Source organism: Lygodium microphyllum, chromosome 6 (genome assembly GCF_053477565.2).
Source record: "Lygodium microphyllum isolate KBCC chromosome 6, Lygodium_microphyllum_v1.1.10, whole genome shotgun sequence".
In the NCBI taxonomy this organism is placed as follows: domain Eukaryota; kingdom Viridiplantae; phylum Streptophyta; class Polypodiopsida; order Schizaeales; family Lygodiaceae; genus Lygodium; species Lygodium microphyllum.
This window is the reverse complement of record NC_141140.1, coordinates 147,332,098-147,351,977: the sequence shown is the minus strand read 5'-3', so window position 1 is coordinate 147,351,977 and position 19,880 is coordinate 147,332,098. Positions and strand designations below refer to the sequence as shown.

At 42.8% G+C, this 19,880-nt stretch overlaps 1 protein-coding gene and 1 long non-coding RNA gene across 3 annotated transcripts in view; one reads left to right on the top strand and one right to left on the bottom strand.

Moving 5' to 3' along the window:
* The window catches only part of LOC148035270 (deSI-like protein At4g17486), a 46,963-nt gene extending 32,136 nt beyond the window's left edge, over nt 1-14,827 (top strand). The window contains exons 4-5 of one of the 2 annotated variants that reach the window (XM_087680269.1): nt 14,156-14,314; nt 14,422-14,827. In XM_087680269.1, coding sequence (XP_087536395.1) covers nt 14,156-14,268 — 113 coding nt within the window. In that variant the 3' untranslated portion in view covers nt 14,269-14,314; nt 14,422-14,827. Of the gene's footprint in view, nt 1-14,155 lie in introns of both variants that reach the window. The other variant, XM_087680268.1, reaches the window with a different exon arrangement.
* On the bottom strand, nt 12,195-14,294 carry LOC148035271 (uncharacterized). The gene is made up of 2 exons (XR_015691179.1): nt 14,036-14,294; nt 12,195-13,208 (listed from the first exon to the last, which is right to left on the bottom strand). It is a non-coding gene; the product is annotated as an uncharacterized LOC148035271 (long non-coding RNA).
* Nucleotides 14,828-19,880: the final 5,053 nt, after the last annotated feature.

The window sequence follows — 19,880 nt, the reverse complement described above, 5'->3', positions numbered from 1 at the left end:
TTACCAATAGAAATTCTGATACTCGGACAAGCAGCATACATATCACCAGAAGTATTATTGGCGGCTCTCATGCGCCAGCCATGCTCTACATCCATAGGCCACTTGCCACTCTCATAAACACCTCGAGCAATAAGATTAATCTCAGAACCATGATCAACTAAAGCGATCAAGGGAATTTGTTTCTCTCCAATACTTACCACTGTCTCAGTGGTTGCTCTAGCCCAATGACTTCGTGAAAAATGGCTGCGAGGAATGAGAATAGGGGTCTCATCATCTTCATACTGCATAGGCTGCACTATTTTCTCCAATTGCGGATTAACAGAAGCATTCTTAACCATCACTGCATCATCATGCTCTTCCCCAAGAGCTCCATGCCACAATCCCTGTAAAGCAGGTCCTTTCATCACATGTCGTTTCCTCCGCAAAAGATCCTGCATCTGATCTTGTATTTCTCTTCTAGCAATCCCAAGAGCCTCTCCAACAGTAAAAGTGACTTCACTATTCAAAATTCTTTCATGAAAAATCTTACTCATATCCGTTTGCATATCAAGGTCCGACAATAGCTTGAATCCTGGCTCTTTTCTTGGTTGCCTCTTTTCTTTCTGCTTGTCTCCCATTGGTTGATCAGAACCTGTTTGAGCTGGAGAATTTGACATAGGTGGAGCTGTAACAGGTGGTGAAACAAAGTCACTCTCTCTAGTCTTTTTGGAGGAGCTAGGACCCTCCTCATCTCTTCTTCTCTTTTCCTCAACCATGGCATCTAAACCTTGCGTTTTAATCATATAAGCAAAAATAGAATACCTGTTAACAGGAGAATCCCATCCTGTTTCTCCTCGGATGCTAGAGCCCACACAAGTCATAGTAGAAGTTTGAACTTTCCCTCTTCTCGCTATCTCCAAGGCAGAAGACCATAAAGCAGAGTCTCTATCAGATTTCTGCTCAAGCTGGACTCCAAAAGCTGAAGCATCTTCTCTAACACTCACATAAGTTGATCGCGCAGCCATATCATCAACAAGCTTCTTCATACCTCCCTTACCGAAGTTCGTGTCAAGAGGAGCGCCAGTCTCTATCAGCCATATCTTCCCATCTTGTCCCCAGAACACTACATTCTTCTTACGTGCTTCCTGAAAAGCATCACAATCTCTGCAGTGTTGGTGCTTTGTACTATCACACCAAATACATCGTTGTCCTTTTCTTTGACTAGCTGGAAAAGCAGTCACTGGAGCAGGTGCTACAGCAGGTACTGACATAAGTTGCTCCTTTAACTTACCAACTTCAGCTTTGACTGCTTCAATTGTCAAATCCGCCAAGCCTTTAATAACATCATCTACAGATAAGGGCACTGGAGCAGAAGGAACTGGTGGATTCACAACAGGAGGAGTAGGCTTAGGCAAAGAAGTTGCAGCAGGGGTAGAAGAAGAAGTCTCCAAAGATTTCTCAGGAACTGATCCTGTATTTCGATGCAATCTGACTCTCCTGCGCTGCTTCTTGACAAGAGCATTCACAGCATCAATGACATGTCTCCACTCAGTCTTTAAACCTGAATCAGTAGCTTGATCTTCCAAAAGATCATCCAACTTTTCCTGTAAATCAGCATCTGCAGCTTGCAAAAATAACTCCACTTTTTGCATCTCCAAAGCTTGCTGTTCAGTCCCATCCAACTGATCATAACGGCTTTCAAACTCTCGCAGAAGAGCAGTAATAGAAAGTCCCTTATTAGGCGTAGAAACCCATGCTAAAAAATTCCTGCGATTCATAAGACCTGTATCCTCCAGGAAATATTCATCTTTTAATGCCTTTTTAAATTCAGCCCAACCTGCATGTGCTTCTTGAATTTCTGCAATTCGACCTTCAAGAGCGCGCACCACGATCCGCAAGAAGTAGCGGCTCCAAACATCTTGAGAAACCCCCCAAAAAACTTCATCTTTTCTTCATATAAATGCAGGTAAGTTGACACTTGCTGGCCATTAAACTGCTTCATCTCCTGTTGGACAGCTTTCAAAGCATCCATAGCATCACTGTCTCGTTTTGCATGAGCTTGCTGCTGCATATACATGGTAAATGACTGAAACAGGTTCTTCATGACATTATCATCTGTCATCTCTTCTTGCGAGTCTCCCATCTTGCTGATGACGCAGCACTTTCACGTCGGGTTCACCAGAAATGTCAAAGAGATCGTGCAAGAGCTGCAAAACACGGGGTTCAAGATACAGCAAAGAAAGAGGCTAACAAGAAGATCTCAATTTTTGATACCAAAGAACACTATATTTCTTATCAAGTTTGTAGAGTTACAACAAAGAAACTGCCAACAAACAAATTTTGTTCAAGTCCTTCAGCATGTAACTTTTGGCTTTACTCCAAGGCTCTTAAGCAAGCTCAAACTTTTAGGCCGCTAACAAAGGTAGACAGCAGAAGGTTCACAATTAGTCTTCAAGCCCATGTATAAATCAAAGCAACATCAAGGCCACCTGTACCTCAGCATTACTGAACTCCCATAAACCTGGGTGAAATTTTATTCATGTATTTCATGCAGAAGTGTGTCGTCAATAGGTGCTACTTTGTTCCATCTCCAAACAGCTGTAACAAACACTTGAAAGGGCTTCCACCAGGGGTACGTATAAGTGTGCGTGGCTTATCAAGTTGTTTTATTCATGTAAAAAAAAGACATATAAGTCTACACGGTCCACAGCTCGTAAACAGTCGTTCATTTTAAGCAGTAGAAGTAAAACTCGTGGCAACCTTCCAAGAAGCCCCAAATCTTAGAAACATATTTCGATGAATACATCTGGATCTCAACCTTTGTATGGATGGTTTTTTATGGCTGCCTTACAGTAGGCTTCCTTCAGCTCATCCTGGGAGCAGAATTTTGAGACGCCTAGGATGTCATATTACTTGCTATTTTCCCTTCTGCGGCTGAGGTGCCTACCGAACATGGCAGCGGATTGAAGGCACAATCAGGACAAGTGTCAGCATCCGAACAGACCATCTTATAAAGTTCTTCTTGATCATTGACTACAAGCAATGCTATAGCTTCAGCTGCTTGAGACTCTCACGCTTTTTGGGTGAAAGTGCAATTTCCTGGGGTAGCCAAAGCAGCATATCCTGTAATCTGGGTAGAGAAATTTGAACAGCTATCTACAGGATTTGCCAACACCAAAAATGCAGTTGTTGCCTCTGCTTTGCTTTTAGCCAATGTAGCATCAAACTGTGGATTCAATTCTTCCTCTCCACTCGACATTCTCTGTCCAGGATAGCATCGACCTCATGCTCGGCTTCACGAATAAACACGTCCAGAAAGGAAGAGCTCTGTCATCTTTGAAGTGTTCACGCAGAGCAACAGAACAATGTTATGACAGCTGTCTACGTGCAACAGCAACACACAATGTCGAGGCAGCACTCGCAAGTTTCATAACAGCAGAAGCAACAGCAAAGAGTGAAGAGGCATGTGTACAGACATCCCTTCTCCTCGCTGCGCTTCGAGATATGATCCGTGTAGGACATTTCTTGTCCACCGGGAGGATACATCTTCACAGACGTTTAGATAGCTTCGAAGGATGCGATTGTCAAGCAGGGTCCAAGGTCTCACCGCCGTAGGGTGTGTAGCCTCGATTCTTCTTGTTGCGTAAGACCTTCATCTTCTTCTCTCCGCTGAGGGAGAAAAACCGCCTGCTCTGCCTAAAAGCTTCGTTCCACTCATCGACGCCATGGCTGATGAAGTCCAGGACAATGTATTTGTGGCTCGAAGACACGCCAGTCCTGACTCCCAAAATCTCATGATTTGACCCAATCAACCGACGCCTCCTTCCCATGGAATCCGATCAACTCCTCAACGGAGGTGTTCCCCATGTGCAGAGACTCCGACATAATTAAAGACCGAAGCCCACCCATTACTCAAGCGATTCCATAATTGTTGTTGATTGTTTTCTTCGTCTAAACAGAGCTTCAGCGCCTCTCCAGAAGTGGATCAATCCTCCAAAGCAACAGCAAAAATATTCGGAATTGTACTCATCGCTGGGAGCATCAATCTCCTTCTCGTCAGAATTTTTTTTAGATCTCTGTCGGGCGCACTCGATGATGTACTCATGATCGCCTCTGCTCCATGACCACCGCTAATTCCGGTCATTTCCAAAATAGCCTATTCTTTTCCCTCCAAAAGCAGTTTAAAACCTGAATATAGGTTTTTCCTCTTCCTCCTTTTTCACCTTTAGCTATAACGTTAATCTCCAATTCTGCCCATGTAAAACATAACCTGTAATAAGGGCATTCCAAGCTATTGCATTCCGGACAAGAAGCTCCAACACTCCCTATGCTTTTCCAAATGCACCACACTTGGCATACATATCCACCACAGCAGTCCCAAGTGCTGTACATACCCAGCAATAAGTGCATTCCAAGAGTCTACATCTCGACAAGGGAACCGTTCAGTACTCCTTAAGCTTTGCCCATTACACATGATATTCCTGAATTTACACCTTTGTCTTCATAGCTTAAATGTCAGCTTCTATAAAGCTTCCTTTGATTCCACGGTATCCTGCACTTTTCTTCGAGTTTATCATTAAAATTATCAGCTGGATAATGTCCTTTGGCATCAGTTTTTAATATTTTTCTAATACACGCACATCATGCATCCAAACAAAATCATGCGCATGCACTAAGGGAATATATACATTGGATGCGGATTATTAAAATGCATCACACAAACAATGAATCACACGCAGAAATTAACACAAATGCACAACAAAAGAAATGGAGGTGTATACGACTCGGATGCGCAACATCACGACAACGGGGTGAGATGCAGCTTATTCCAGATGGACGTGGTGGTACCCATACCTCAGAGGTCTTGCATGTACCAGGTTTAGGGTATCATCTACTGTCAGTTCATAAGATTTGCTCCCTTGGACTTTTGGTGGAGTTTGACAGTGATTCGGTGCGCGTCCTTGATCGTGGGTCAAGGAAGGTTCTATCATCCGGATATGAGGAGAACGGCATCTATAAATTGAAGTCTTCCACCGTCCTCTCTACTCTTTTTCTTACCTCTCAGACATAGTCAGAGTTATGGCATGCTCGGTTTGGTCACCTCAACTATGATTATCTTCGGAGGGCGTCACGTGGACAGCTTGTTCCAGGGTTGCCGGATATAGTGGTGAGCCAACAGCCATGTGTCTCCTGCATTCGTGGGAAGCAGCATAGGAATGCCATTCCCCACACAGCTTAGCGGCGGTCTACTTCATCGATGGAGCTTGTATCTACGGATCTTTGTGGCCCTATGAGGAACGAGTCCTTGCGAGGAAGCTCGTACTTCATGTTGATCGTAGATGACTACAGCAGGATGACATGGGCCTATTTCTTGGCATTGAAGTCAGAAGCTTTCTCCCACTTCAAGGATTGGCTTCTCGTTGAGGAGAACCGATCGGGCCGGAGATTGAAGACCTTGCGATCCGACAAGGGTGGTGAATTTGTTTCTAATGAGTTTGCTCGTTTTTGTGCAGATAAAGGTATTCACCAGGAGTTTGCTAATACCAACACTCCTCAAGAAAATGGCATTCTTGAACGGAAGAATCGCAGTGTGATCGAGATGGCGCGCACCATGCTGGAGCATCGACAGACACCTCAGTTTCTGTGGGCCGAGGCTATGGCTATTGCAGTCCACATTCTTAACCGATCCCCCACTTCGGCCGTTGATGGGATGACACCTTTTGAGGCTTACTTTGGGACTAAGCCCGATGTTTTTTATTTTAGGGTCTTTGGGTGTGATGCCTATGTTCACATTTCCAAGGCTCATCGTGATAAATTTGAAGCAGCTTCCCGAAGACAGGTATTTGTTGGCTACAGCTCCCAGTTCCAACGCTATCGTTTGTATGATCCCGTCAAGCGGGATGTGTACACCAGTCGAGATGTGCGGTCTGTGGAGGTTCCGGCCCTACCAGCGGGTGAGGAGCATCCCGTTCTTGGAGATCCAGGGGAGAGTTGGGCTCCCGCTACAGTTCCTTTGGAGCCCGTGCCTTTTGATTCTGATTTTGTTTCTAACACAGAGTCTACTGTTCCACCGGTCACCCCCGAGGAATTACCATCGGCAGATATCCTAGCGTCTTCAGCTGATGGAGAGAGACGAGGGGAGGTCCATCGGCCTCCTCCTCGTTGGGCCCGTGACACACTCCGTGATTCAGGGATCGAGGGGGTCCCTGAGGAGTGGGGACCGCAGGATGGTCCGCAGTGGTCACGGCGGCACCAGGCACGTTCTACGGAGCTTGTTTGCTCTAACTATTGTTTGATGACCTGTGTTATGTAGGATCGAGATCCCACCTCCGTGAAGGAGGCTTTATAGTTCGCACCATGGAATAAAGCTATGGAAGCCGAGTTGGAGGCTATTGAGAGGAATGGCACTTGGTCACTCGTGCCACGTCCCCCGAATAAGAAGGTGATTGGCGTCAAATGGGTCTTCAAGACCAAGTACCTTAGCGATGGTTCTTTGGACAAGCACAAGGCTCGCCTTGTTGCTAAAGGTTTTGCATAGCGCCCAGGGATTGATTGTCATGATACTTTTGCCCCCACTGCTCGTATGGCGACTATTCGAGCTGTTCTTGCCTTGGCTGGCCATGGGAGATGGCTTGTCTACCAGTTGGATGTGAAGTTGGTCTTCCTCAATGGTGATTTGAAGGAGGAGATCTATGTCGAGCAGCCTCCTGGCTTTGGATCTTCAGATGGGAAAGTCTATAGGTTGAAGAAGGCCTTGTATGGTCTCAAGCAGACTCCGCGTGCATGGAACGAGAAGATTGATTCGTTCCTTCAGTCATAGTTGGGATATCGGCATTCTAAGACCGATCTGCAGCTTTATGTTCACACTTCTGAGGATGGTTGTGTGCTTTTTGTGTTGTATGTTAATGATTTGATTGTCACAGGTGAATCATGCACAGAAGGTCCAAGAGACGAAGGTAGCTTTACATCGGACGTTCGAGATGACGGACTTGGGTCTACTCCATTTCTTTTTGGGCCATGAGATTTATCAGTCTCAGAGGGGGATCTTCATCTCTCAGCAGAGATATGTACAGGAGCTCTTGGTTTCTTTTGCGATGGAGGATTGTCGGACCCTTTCTACTCCTATGGAGCCGAACTGGAAGGCCTCTTCCCATTCAGCTTCTCCCATGGCGGATGCTTCCCGCTATCGTCAGTTGATTGGATCATTGATTTGGCTCCTCAACACTCGTGTTGATCTTTGTTTTGCTGTTGGGCTCTTGGCAGGGTTCATGAGTGAACCTCAGACGTTGCATTGGCAGGCTGCTCAGAGGATACTTCGGTATTTGAGGGGGACGTCTGATTTAGGGATTCATTATCCAGCAGGCACAGATGGTTCAGATCTTGTACTTGCAGGTTGGAGTGACTCGGATTGGGCCAGTGATTTGGACCACAGGCGGTCAACTACAGGTTACTGTTTTACCTTGGGTGCAGGTGTTATCTCATGGAGTAGCAAGAAGCAGCCCACGGTAGCCCTTTCGTTTACTGAGGCGGAGTATCGGGCCGTGTCTTCCACCACATGTGAAGCTGTGTGGCTTCGGCGATTATTAGAGGAGCTTGGCTGCCCCCAGACACGTCCTACTTTGTTGCAATGCGACAATGAGAGTTGTATTGCCTTGGCACAGAATCTTGTTTTTCATGCCCGGACGAAGCACATAGAGATCGAGTACCACTTCATCCGAGAGAAGCTTCTGGATGAGACCATCACTGTGGAGTACTGCAAGACGGAGGACAATCTTGCAGATTTGTTTACGAAGGCACTTCCCCAGGCTCTACTTCAAGGACATTCCAGATCCCTCAGGCTTTTGCCCTGCCCAGGCTCTGAGAGGGGGTGTTAGCAGATCAGATCCTGGTTAGTCGTGGCAGTCTGACCTGGTATTGCACCAGTCGGCTGCATTTAATGCAGCCGACCTGCCTGTTTTTTCGCCCAGTTTTTGGCTATTTATAACCGATTTTTCCAGCAGTCTCCTACACTTTTCTGCTCGCAGATTACAGACTGGTGGCACGCGCAGATTTCGTCTCTGTTCGCAGATTTTTGATAGGAGACAATGCAGACTGCAGCGGACTTCAAGGTGAACAGTAGGTTGCATCGTGGAGGTGGAGACACGCAGTCCAGCGCACTGCGCCCGTGTACATATCTGCATATCTTTGTATACAGCACACTTTATACAGTAGATCTTCATCTTCCACTGTCTCTTTCTCTCTCCTCTCTCTCTCTCTCTCTGTGCGTTCTCTCTCTCTTAGTCCTACGCTTCCGCACCGTTGCACTCTGACAGATAGCACTCTGACTATCACAATGGAGAAAAGGTAACTTTGAGATGCCAAGCTCTGAAAGCCATAAAGCCTCCTTGCATGCCTCAGTGGCAGCCACATACTCTGCCTCTGTAGTAGATAATGCAACACACTTTTGTAGCCTGGAGATCCAAGAGACTGCTCCTCTTGTGAAAGTAAACACATATCCAGAAGTGGACTTCTTGCAATCCGCATGACCAGCATAGTCTGCTTCCATAAAGCCGACAACAGATGCTTTCTGTTTTCCGAAGCAAATGCATAACTTCTTTGTGCTTTTGAGGTATCTCATGATACCTTTCACTGCATCCCAATGCTTCTTGTTAGGGGTTGCCATATATCTGCTAACCACTCCCATTGCAAAGGCAATGTCAGGACATGTAGCAACCATAGCATACATTAAATTGCCAACAACTGAAGCATATGGTATCTTGGCCATTTCAGTCTTCTCATCATCAGATGTAGGGCTGTCCTTTGCACTAAGTTTCACATATGGAGGCAATGGAATCCCAATTGTTTTTCCCCCCTCCATATTGAGACGTTGCAAAACTTTGGAGACATACTTCCGCTGAGATAGATAGAGTAAGCCTTTTGATCTATCTCTGATTATTCGCATGCCAAGAATGTGATTTGCATCACCAAGACCCTTCATGCCAAAGCTGCCATGAAGACTTTGCTTCAATGAATCCAAGGCATGAGTATCCTTACCAGCAATCAGCATATCATCAATATACAAAACCAAGATAATCAGGCTGTCATCTGCTGCCTTTTTGGTGTATAAGTAATCACGTGATCCACTTGACTTCTATGAAAGCCTTGGGATTGCATGAATGTATCAAACTTATGATACCATTCTCTTGGTGCTTGTTTCAGCCCATACAAACTCCTTTTGAGTTTACATACCATTTTTTCCTTCCCTTGTTCAACAAAACCTTCAAGCTGCTGCATATATGTCTTCATGTAGATCACCATGTAAAAACGCAGTCTTTACATCCATCTTTATGAGCTTCATATCCTCGACTGCAACCAAGCCCAAAATGGTTCTCAATGTAGTCATCTTGACTACAGGAGAGAAAATCTCATCAAAGTTAATTCCATGCTCTTGCTTGTATCCCTTTGTAACCAATCTTGCTTTGTACTTTGGTGAGGAACCATGAGTGACCTCCATCTTGTAAACCCATTTGCATGGAAGGGTTTTTTTCCCTTTAGGCAATTGCACTAAGTTCCAAGTGCCATTTTTTTCAAGAGATTCCATCTTTGACAGCATGGCTTTATACCATTTCTTGCTGTCCTGTTTGTCCATTGCTTCCTTGAAGTAAGACGGTTCACCACAGTTTGTCAACATGACATATTCAGCCACATTAATTGCACCATGAACAAACCTGTCAGGTTGTCTAGTAGCCCTAGACGATCTCCTAGTATGAGACAGTATCGTATGGACCTTATCCTGTATGGTTCAATTCATACGCTTTGCAACTCTATTTTGGGGCAGATTATGAGGGGCAGTGAGCTTCCTCTTTATCCCTTTGCTGCCACAAAATGCGTGAAAGGCCTTAAACACATATTCCCCACCATTGTCAGAGCGAAGACACTTAAGTGTCTTATTTGTCTGATTTTTAGCCAATGCCAAGAATTTTTTAAACTTGTCAAGCACTTCATTCTTGCTACGAATAGTGTAAACCCATACTTTCCGTGTAGTATCATCGACAAAGGTGACAAAATATTTATTTCCCCCTAAAGATAATCCTGGCATTTGACATACATCGAATGTACTAACTCTAGAGGAGAAGATTTCAAAGAAAGAGACTTTTTGTGAGACGTCTGTGCATGTTTGTCATAAATGCAATGATCACAATGCTCAAAATCAGCATAACGAAGACAAGGCAAGTAACCTAAACGAGAAAGCACTTTCATTCCTATTTGACTCATGTGTCCCAACCGGCCATGCCACAAAGAAACGCTTGGCTGCTCGGTTACGACAACAACATGGTCACGTACACTAGATATATGAAGTGGATACAAAGTATCACTCTTGCAACCTCTGGCAATAACCCTAGATCCCTTACAAATCTTCCATTTTCCATCACCAAAGGTGGTATAAAAACCATCATCAACTAGCTGCCTTGTGCTAATCAAGCTCTACTTGAGTTGAGGTACATGCCGTACATGCTGAAGTGTAAAGAGAGAGCCATACTGAAACTGTAACTGCACACTGCCAATACCTGCAATCTCACATGCATAGTTGTCTCCAAGATGGACAACACTATGTCGATTCCTTGTATAAGTGGAAAACCACTCATGATGAGGGGTGACATGAAAGGAAGCACCTGAATCAAGAATCTAGGTATGCATGTCATCATCTGTATCTGCAAGTAAAGCATGTGTACCAAAGTGTGAAGAGACAAAGAGTATGTCACTCTCACTGTCAATGTCATAAGTGACTACATTCACCTCTTCAATTTTTACACCGCTCTTGTTAGGTTGACTATCCTTATTCTCTTCCTTGCTATCATTTGTTTTCTTGCCTTTTCCTTTCTCTTTTTTCCATTTGTAGTAGTCACGTTTAAAGTGACCCTTCTTGCCACAATGATAACATTTAACATCTTTGCCACGTGATTTACTGCGTCCCTTGCCATCATATTTGCCCTTTTGTTGTGATTTGCCCCTAGTATGCAAAGCATTGTAAGACTTACTGGATGCATTGTTCTGCCGATTCATCTCTTCCATAAGTAGAGCACTCTCTACATCAGCATACAAAAGGATCCCAACTCTTTGGTAGAGTGTAAAGCAAGAAAGTAGCCTTAAATTTCTCATCAATCATGAACTTGCAACCATCTGGTTGAAAATGGAGTTAAACTCACTCAAGTGAGTAGACATTGTTGTATCCTCTTTCATACGTAGATCCATAAGCTTTTTCAACCAATACACTTTGCTTGCATCTCTCTTTTGTGCATATAGTTCTTCCAGTCTAGTCCATATATCATATGCAGTATCCAAACCTTCAATGTTGAAGAGCAAGGTATTAGAAATCGATAGCTCTATGGTTGAGCGTGCAAGCTCATTTAACTCATCCCAATCATCCTGATCCATGTCCGCGGGCTATGCCCCTTTGGTTTTTATCGGCTTTGCTTCCTTCTTTTGTAACAGGATATTGTAGCACTGCTTTTGCCAAACTGCAAAATTGTGTGCGTCTTCAAGCTTTTTTATGTGCATCAGATTACCGCTGTAATTGCTGCCAGCCATGATTTTCAGCCCAAATGTGACAAAAAAAAACCAGCAAATGCAGGCTCAAACTGTCACCCAAGTGACCAAGGTACAAACAAGTACCAATCAACAATAAATGACCACGCAGAAGCACAGATTTCAGATCTGTAATTAAATTTTTAGAAGCACCAAACCATGTGCAACAACATTATCCAACTGATTACAGCTGTTCCAAGGGCATGTGCATCACATTACATGAGGAATCCCAAAATTTCAGTTGCAATTTCTGTTGTACATGTACCCACGGGCATAAAATTTGACACGAATGGTCAAAAGCCCCAAAATTTTGTGCTCAAAGCATCAATCACACATCTGCATTTTCTCTGTCATGCATAGCACATATCAGTTTTTCCAAAATAGAGCAATTTCAGCAAAACCCCCAAATTTTACCAAGTGTTGATGTCCAAATTGTGTGGAATTCAACCCGCATGTACATAAAATGACCAAATGTTGCACAAATTTTGCCCAAACTGCAAAAGCCCCAAATAGCACGGGGTCCAATGTGCCTCAATGTCGAGAAATTGGGTTAATTTCAGCCCAATTTGTGCATGTACATTAAAAGCCCCAAATGTCGGGGACAAAATGTTACAAATTCTTGTAATTCTGAGACAGATATCACTGTTGCATCTTGCTCGCACCAAATCTTGACAAATCCCCAAATTTTCCAAGTCTTGTGTGCACTAATTTTAGTGAAATTGAAAGAATTTCACTAAAATGTGAAAAGCCCCAATATTCCTGGGCAAATGTGCACCGACTTTGCAATTTCCGAGTTAGATTGTCCAATTCTGTGTTGAGATCCCCAAATTGGAGAAAAGCCCCAAATTTCTGGGCCAATTTTGCATAGATCTGAGATTTTGTGCTTGCGCGCGCGAAACCCCGTCAAGAAAGGGGTAGAATCTGATTTTTCCTTTGAAAAAAAAGAAAAAAAAGGAACGTGACAGGGGGTCCGTTGACCCATGTCCACGTCAGGCGTCACGTCGCCTACCCGACCGCTGTCTCGTTGGTTGCACTGATCAGCGCCCGCCCGCTGGTCCTGCCTGATTCAGACGACTGCTGCTCCTGCTGTGGCTTTGTCTCCAGCCTGTCGCCTGTTGACTATGCCTGCAGCTGTCCACGATGCCTGATGACCTGCTTGTAGACTGGTCCTGTCAGGCAGGTTGCGTTTGCCTGCAGCCTGTTAAGTCTTCGGATTGTTGCCCGCCAGAGACTCCTGCTCGCACCTGACTGCCTATTGACGCTCATCGAGTCCACTTGGGACTCCTGCAACACCTGAGCTGTCTCTTGCCCGCTCGGATACCAGTTTGTGGGGACTGATTAGGCACGGAGATCGAGGCAGACAGTCGATATGCGCAGTGAGAGACAGAGAGAGTGAGAGAGAGTAGAGTAGAGAGTGAGCACGTCTTCAGGTACAATGATGAGTGTGTACCTTTAGGTTTTTAGATAGATATATACGTGTAAGTACAAGTGCTAAGGGTGTGTTCACACCTGAGCACATTTAAAAGGCACAAGGCATTTATTCCCAACAAGTGGTAGTATCAATTCACCCCAGCCAAGTTGGCTCTGATTGTTTGCACTGATGGCTCCACCAAATTTCTTCATTTGTAGAAGAATTTGAAGCCGAGCAAGTAGGGCCCACGTACCTGCAGAACATATCAACAACCAAACATTGGGTAAATAACATTGCAAAATAATGGAGTGTGCGTGGGGCCAGACAGAAAGGCAAGTGGCTCCTGTGGTGGTCTTTTAGAGCAGAGATTATGTTATTGTGTGCACTGGCCAAATAGGCATGCCAAATAGTTCTAAAGTTGGCCCAAGGATGAGCTGCAACCCCCTTTATTACATAGGCTCTGCTGATTTAAGGTTCAACTGTTGTGCCAATATGAGTAATGCCATACATCAATGAGAGAATAAACCATAAATCAAAGAGTCAGTGCAAATGCTTGGAAATAACATATGGAACAAGGAAGGAATGTGATTTTATAGCAAGTAGCTGCTCCAAATCTGGCTGAGCATCGCACTGGACCTGCAGAGCTCTGACATATGCTGCTGTGCATTAGATAACTGGTCATGTGAATCCTGCTGCATGCTGCTGTGTGGCTGCTGTCTTATCGCTGAATGTTGCTCAGATTGTGTGCTCTGATTGTTTCAAATAATGATCTGAAGACCGAATACTGGTTATATCTTTGGACTTTGATTGCTTGAAATAAAAATTTGAAGGGCCTGATATGTTGGGTCCTTTATGACAGCCTTTTAATAGAAGTTACAGGGTATGGAACATCAAGTTTACGACCAGCTCATAATTGATGAAAGGGATACAGCTTTCAAGTGAAATGAGAATACATTGTTGCACTTCAACAACTAAGTGTCAAACTTCGAGGACCGCATGAAATTCACTAGGCATGTGTAGTGTATATCATTAAAACGTAAGGGAAAAGAAGAGAGAGATTGAGTTGCAAAGTTTACATACGCAGTGATGTCATTTCCTGGATCTGTTAATTCTTGCAGGCTATTCTGTATGTCCTTACTGACTATCTCCTCTTTCCTCTTCTTTCTCGCTCTAGTTTTGACTCGGTATGTTCCTGTGCAGAATTTCAAGGTGCTGTGACAGAACCAGAGTGGTCCGATGTTTCGGATGAAGACAGGCGTTTGCTGACACGAGCAAATGCTGGCATCCAAGTGGTTGGTCAAGGTACTCATTGATTGATTTTTGGGCATATATTGCTGCTGACAGACAAGCTTTAAAAGGGTAGGTGACATTTGGCTAACCCTTACGAAGGTTCTCATTTTTCTCAGCCTCTCTCCTTGCTCAAGGAAGCCTTATTTGCTCTCATAGCCCCAATGCTTCTATTTCAGAAACCCACATTCATTTCCTTGGTTGTAAGTCGGGAGCTGCCTTTGTTCTCATCTTGTTCGGCACTTACAATGACTACACACGTATACTAAAAGGGAAAACCATAGTGATTCAACTTCGGCGTGCAATAATGTCTCTAATTTTGATAGAAGATTTCATTGCAGTAGCTTAAAAGTTGTACGTCTTGTTCCTCCTATAAATCTGGTGTTTCAAGGTTTTTTCTCAAACAGTATCAGATGCAACTTGATTGCCTGCCTTTTAAAGCTATTGAGGCAAGCCATGACGACCCATGGCATATTGTTGGAGCATATGCCTATGCTGCTGCAATGGTACAAGGGTTTGAAAAATCACCCATAGCTTAGTGGCCCACTTTTAGGAATGAATATTATCAAGATGATTCTTCATTGAAAAATTACCCCTAGAAAAAGAATTCTAATAATAAAAGGCCAGTGCTCTTGTACATGCTCATGAACCCTTGTTTACTTGTCCTAGATAGTGGTTTATCATATACAATCAAAGTTAATATGAGAGAATGTCCTTTTCTTTATTCCAAAACTCTAGATGTAAGGTTATTCTATTCTCTCCATTGTCCCCTTTCAAGCCTTGTAGCTGTGCTAGAGTTTGCTACATGTAGCTATTGGTTTTAGTCACCTTTCTACTAAGATGATTATCTTTTGTTAGGTCCTCACTCAATCTCCTATATTCATTTAGATAGGTTTATTGGGATTTGAGAAAAGTGCTAGGTTGAAGGGCCAACATCACCTTAGTATTTTGGGGTGTAGATGGTTAGGTCGTCTCGAAAACTTTCTAGTTAAACATGCTTTAGCCCCAAGAAGACTAGATGGTTGACTCCAAATAAGGTATCATAGCCTAAGTTGTAGACATTGGTGCTAGGACCCCAAAAGAAATGTGTTCAAGGTGCTATCTCCTAGTGTGCAAATTGTGGGGTTTGAATATAAATTCTAAAGCAAAAGGTGTAGGCTAGAAGTCCATTGCCTCAATGTATGTGGTCTAGATGGTCAAAGCATTTGGACAAACATGTTGATTGTGTGGTGGTGCTAACAAAGGTGACATTTGTGATATCTTGGGAAGGGGAGGTGATTGAACAATGATGTGATTTCTAATAAGGTATCAAAGCCCGAGTTTCAAAATTGGGTGTAATGCTATCCACAGTTTAGATAGAACCATCTCTTAGTAAGGATTTGGGGTCTAAATGCTTATTCTATCTATGGAGAGTTGGCAATTAAATATGTGTGGTAACAAAAGGGAAATGGTGACATGTCCAAAGGAGTTGCTTGCATCGCAATCTCATTTGTAACAACCACACGGTTTGTATAGCTAAGTTTTTTAGACTAAAGCAATGGTATTAATTGAGGGTGGTGCGACCTAACCCTCAATGTTAGCTCATCAATGATACAATGGGATAAGGTGTATGAATATGTTCATTATTGTTTTGTTATTAGTATTTTGAAGGTGTCAAAGTTGCAAGGGATACTTTATGTTATTATAGGTCTCAAGGAGATCAAGGCAACTTCTTGTTTAAAAGGTGGAGAAGATAGCACCATCTAATCTACCTAGTTGCTTAGTTTTGTTTATTTGTCCTTTCTTTTGGTTTTTTGAATTTTAACCAATTGCTTGTTTGTCAAACGGAAAGTGAAGTTGGTTTATGCTTTATGAGTTGTTATGGTGTAGAGCATTAGTTTTGATAAGATATTTACTCTCACGTACATATTTTGCAACATTTCACAATTCTTGTTGCTTGAAGTGTGCATATAGTCCAGTAAATTTAAATGAGTAACAAGAAGAGGGCAAATGAAGTTTTTTTGAGGAGTGAAAGTAGGAGAATGTGGCCAGGGAATGTTAGTGATGAAAGGACGTGGAAAATAGTGTACTTGGTGTGTCGCATGGTGAGGTTGCATACATGCATGTGAAGCTAAGAGGGAAGAGGTCTTCTTGTGGGTTAGGTGTAATGTATTGCTTGAATTTTTGCAAGTGTAGGGTTCCTCAATTGGCTTTGAACTCATTGTTGAGGTGCAGTTCTCACAATTTCCAAATATGTGCCATCATTGTAAAGAAAACGGATACTTGACGGTCCTACCCTAATGAATCCATACAACCAATTGTAGAGAAAGCTAAGATAGAGAAAAAGCAAGTGGAGAAGATAAAAAACGGCCACGTGTAACAAAAGATTAAAAATGGTGACATGCAAGAGAAGGGTAAAACCTTTGTTGAATCAACCTTGTAGAGCATAAAATAGTCTTAGCTTAAGGTTGGAAGAGGTGAACGGCAAGAGCTAGCACCAAAGCAACCATAATAGAAAGGTAAATAACAAAGCAACACCAAAGACTAAACAAAATGGATCCCAAATGTAGATGTTGATTAAGAAGCATACCAAACATGAGAAGATGACTCTCAAGAGAATGGCCAAATTGCTTTGATGGGTTGGAAATATCTTTGCTTCTATTGATGGTTGTGATGAAGCATTTAAGGATGCACATGGTCTTTGTTAAGAGCAATGTGACCAAGAGTTGTGTCATCTTTGAAAATATTTGTAATTGTGGGTTCAAAATGAGGAAGCAAGTTTGCTACAATATTGTAACATGCCACTAGCTTGGGATCATTGTTCTATACGAGATCAGGTTGGGCGACCAAGGGGATCTCATATGATAGGTACATACTCTTCCCTAAGATCTTAGGTGAGGAAGGAACAATTCTTTGCTGATACTTAAAGAAGATTATGTTCCCTCCTTGCATCAAGAAATGGGCACAATAGTTGTGTGGCGGTCAATGTGATGGTGGGTGTTGAGCCATTCATTGTTGCATCATTTTATGCCTCCAATACTTCAACAATCGAGGTTGCTCTATTGGATCTCATCAAAGGTTACTTTTTGACTTGATTGATTGGTGATAGAAATGTGATTTGTCTTTAGAGGAGACAGGTCACATGGGGAAGGTAGCATGATAAAGGAAGGAAAAGAAGCATGGGGTGGCTTAGTTTGCACTCATTAGCTCATTTTGTAGCTAACTAGGTAGGAAAGGTTTAAGATCTATTGTTGGCACAACAAATGCTTAGGCAATTCTAGGAGACCAAAAGAGCTAGTAGGAATGATAAGATGCATGTCAATAATGGTGTTTGGTGGATTAATGGAGAGGCAAGGATGAGGGCCTTACTTGATGTCACAAACTCAGATCATATCATTGTCCTCTATACATTTCAATGACTCACATTAGGTATAACAATGAATGGCCCACCGCCATTTAGACTTAATGTGTGTTGTCTTAAAAATCTAAATTTTATGGATATGCTTAAAAGGGCTTGGTGCAATGCAAGGGTTTGTAATGTCTCTCTTGATTTTGGTTCGTGTGGCAACAATGGCTATTGCAACAAAGAAACATGAAAGAATTTAGGTAGGTTGAAAGAGGAATTGTGAAGCAACAATCCAATACAAAGAGGCACTACTTAGAGTCTCAATTGTTATTCCTAATGATTTTTATGTTCATAGCTTGTTCCATGAAGTGAATTTTACATTAGGCATTAAGAAAATTGTGTATAAGCCACAAAGTCCAGCTAAAGGGAGATTAGGAGCTCTTGTGAGACACCCCAATGGTGTTTTGAATGAACATAAATCACAAGGATGTGGTACCTTTCATTAATGACAATGCATGGGCCATCATTAAAGATGATGAGGAGATGGGTGTTGTGGTTGGAGGCCATGTTACCTCATATGTTGCGGGTAAGCCTTGAGCATTGATTTACTAAGAGGAGAAATTGTAAGATTTGTCAAAGATGTGGTTCTTTCAATTAGGAGTGAGGATGGCTTGGTCATTGAAAAACCCTTAGTGATTGAAGAGATCAAGTTGGTGGCTGCCCTAATGGTATGTAAATGGAGGTTTTTCTAGTACATGGTTGATATGCCATGGTGTTGGGGAACAAGAGCCTCTTTGGAAGAGAGGGTTGTGCTTGAACCTTCAAAGGGAAGACGTGGTAAGAAATGGTAGCACAACGATCAAAATTAAGCATTTGGAAGTTGCACAAATGCTTGTTAAAGCTTCCTTCTAGATTTCGAAGAAGTCCTACTAAATTGGTGGCCAAGATTTGAGTTGGGCAAGTCCACGACACTTATAACCTTCCAATTGTCCCAACCTTGGAGGATGGAAAGGTTGCTAAGATGTTGCCTTCTAAAGGGATGAGAAAGTGATTGGATATCTAGGACTTGGAAAAGAAGCAAAGCTTGAAGAGGGATGACCCATTGTGACATAAGTGAGGAACTTCAGTTGGCCAAGTTCATGGTAGCTTCAAGTGGGAAGCTTCTATGCTCTTTCTTGCAAGTTGCTGGTAAGCTAAAACTTGAATTGGCACAATTTGCGGAATTGGAAACTGTGGCCCCACGAGTAGGGTATCCCAATATTCATGGATCAAGTAACGTAAAGATTTTCCTCATACACAAGAACATGAATCAATACTCCAAGGGTTTGAAAGCTACACCATTAGTTGGAAAAGCCTCTTTTCATGGAAGCTAATAGTACACAACCACTTAGGAGGCATCTTGTCCAAAGATTCCTTGTTTCTCCCTCTATGCAAGAAAGAAGAGGACATTGAAACTCGTATTTTGGAACTTGTCCAATTCACACCAATACAAAGTTGTCTTGAGAAATGGTTGAAGTGCGCAAATTTACAAGATGATTTTGGCAAGAAAATTGCTAGGAGGATTAGACGAAGAAAGCTAGAAGCTGGTCAACACTCTTTAAGCCTTGACTTTGAAGTTCATATGGAAGAGAGGAATGTAGCAATCTTTGGGAGGAATGGACAAAAAACTTCCATGGATGACATCTCTAGTCTCTATCTAGATTGCATGTCATTTACTAGGAAATTTAATCCCAAGCTTTGATATGTAAGGAGATCTTTTGTAAAAAGTTAGCTAAAATTGGTTGTTAGGCTTATGCCTTGATGCATTTTACCACAATCTTGTACATGTTTACCATTTCTTGGTTAATGTAATGACCAACATTTCTACAATATAATCCCTTTTCAAAGGGTAACGTTTTATGATGTCTATAGTATCTTATAATGAATGGCCTTTTGAGTTATATGACATATAGACAAATGACTGTCTTACACAATTAGGACAATTGTGTTGTGTGCGTGGAATATGATTGTAACACCTCATATTGAGGTGCTTCACGCACACGCACGCACGCGCGCGCGCACACACACACACACACACACGCACGCACGCACGCACGCACGCACGCACGCACGCACGCACGCACACACACACACACACACACACACACAATAAGGGGCCTTTTTTTGGGCAATATTTGAATACTTTTCAATGAATAATATATTAAACAAGTGTTTAGTATACATGTGTGTACATGTGCACATGTGCACATGTATATGTACAAAGCATACATGTGCATGTGCATTTGTATGTAATAATGTGTAGGATATTATCAT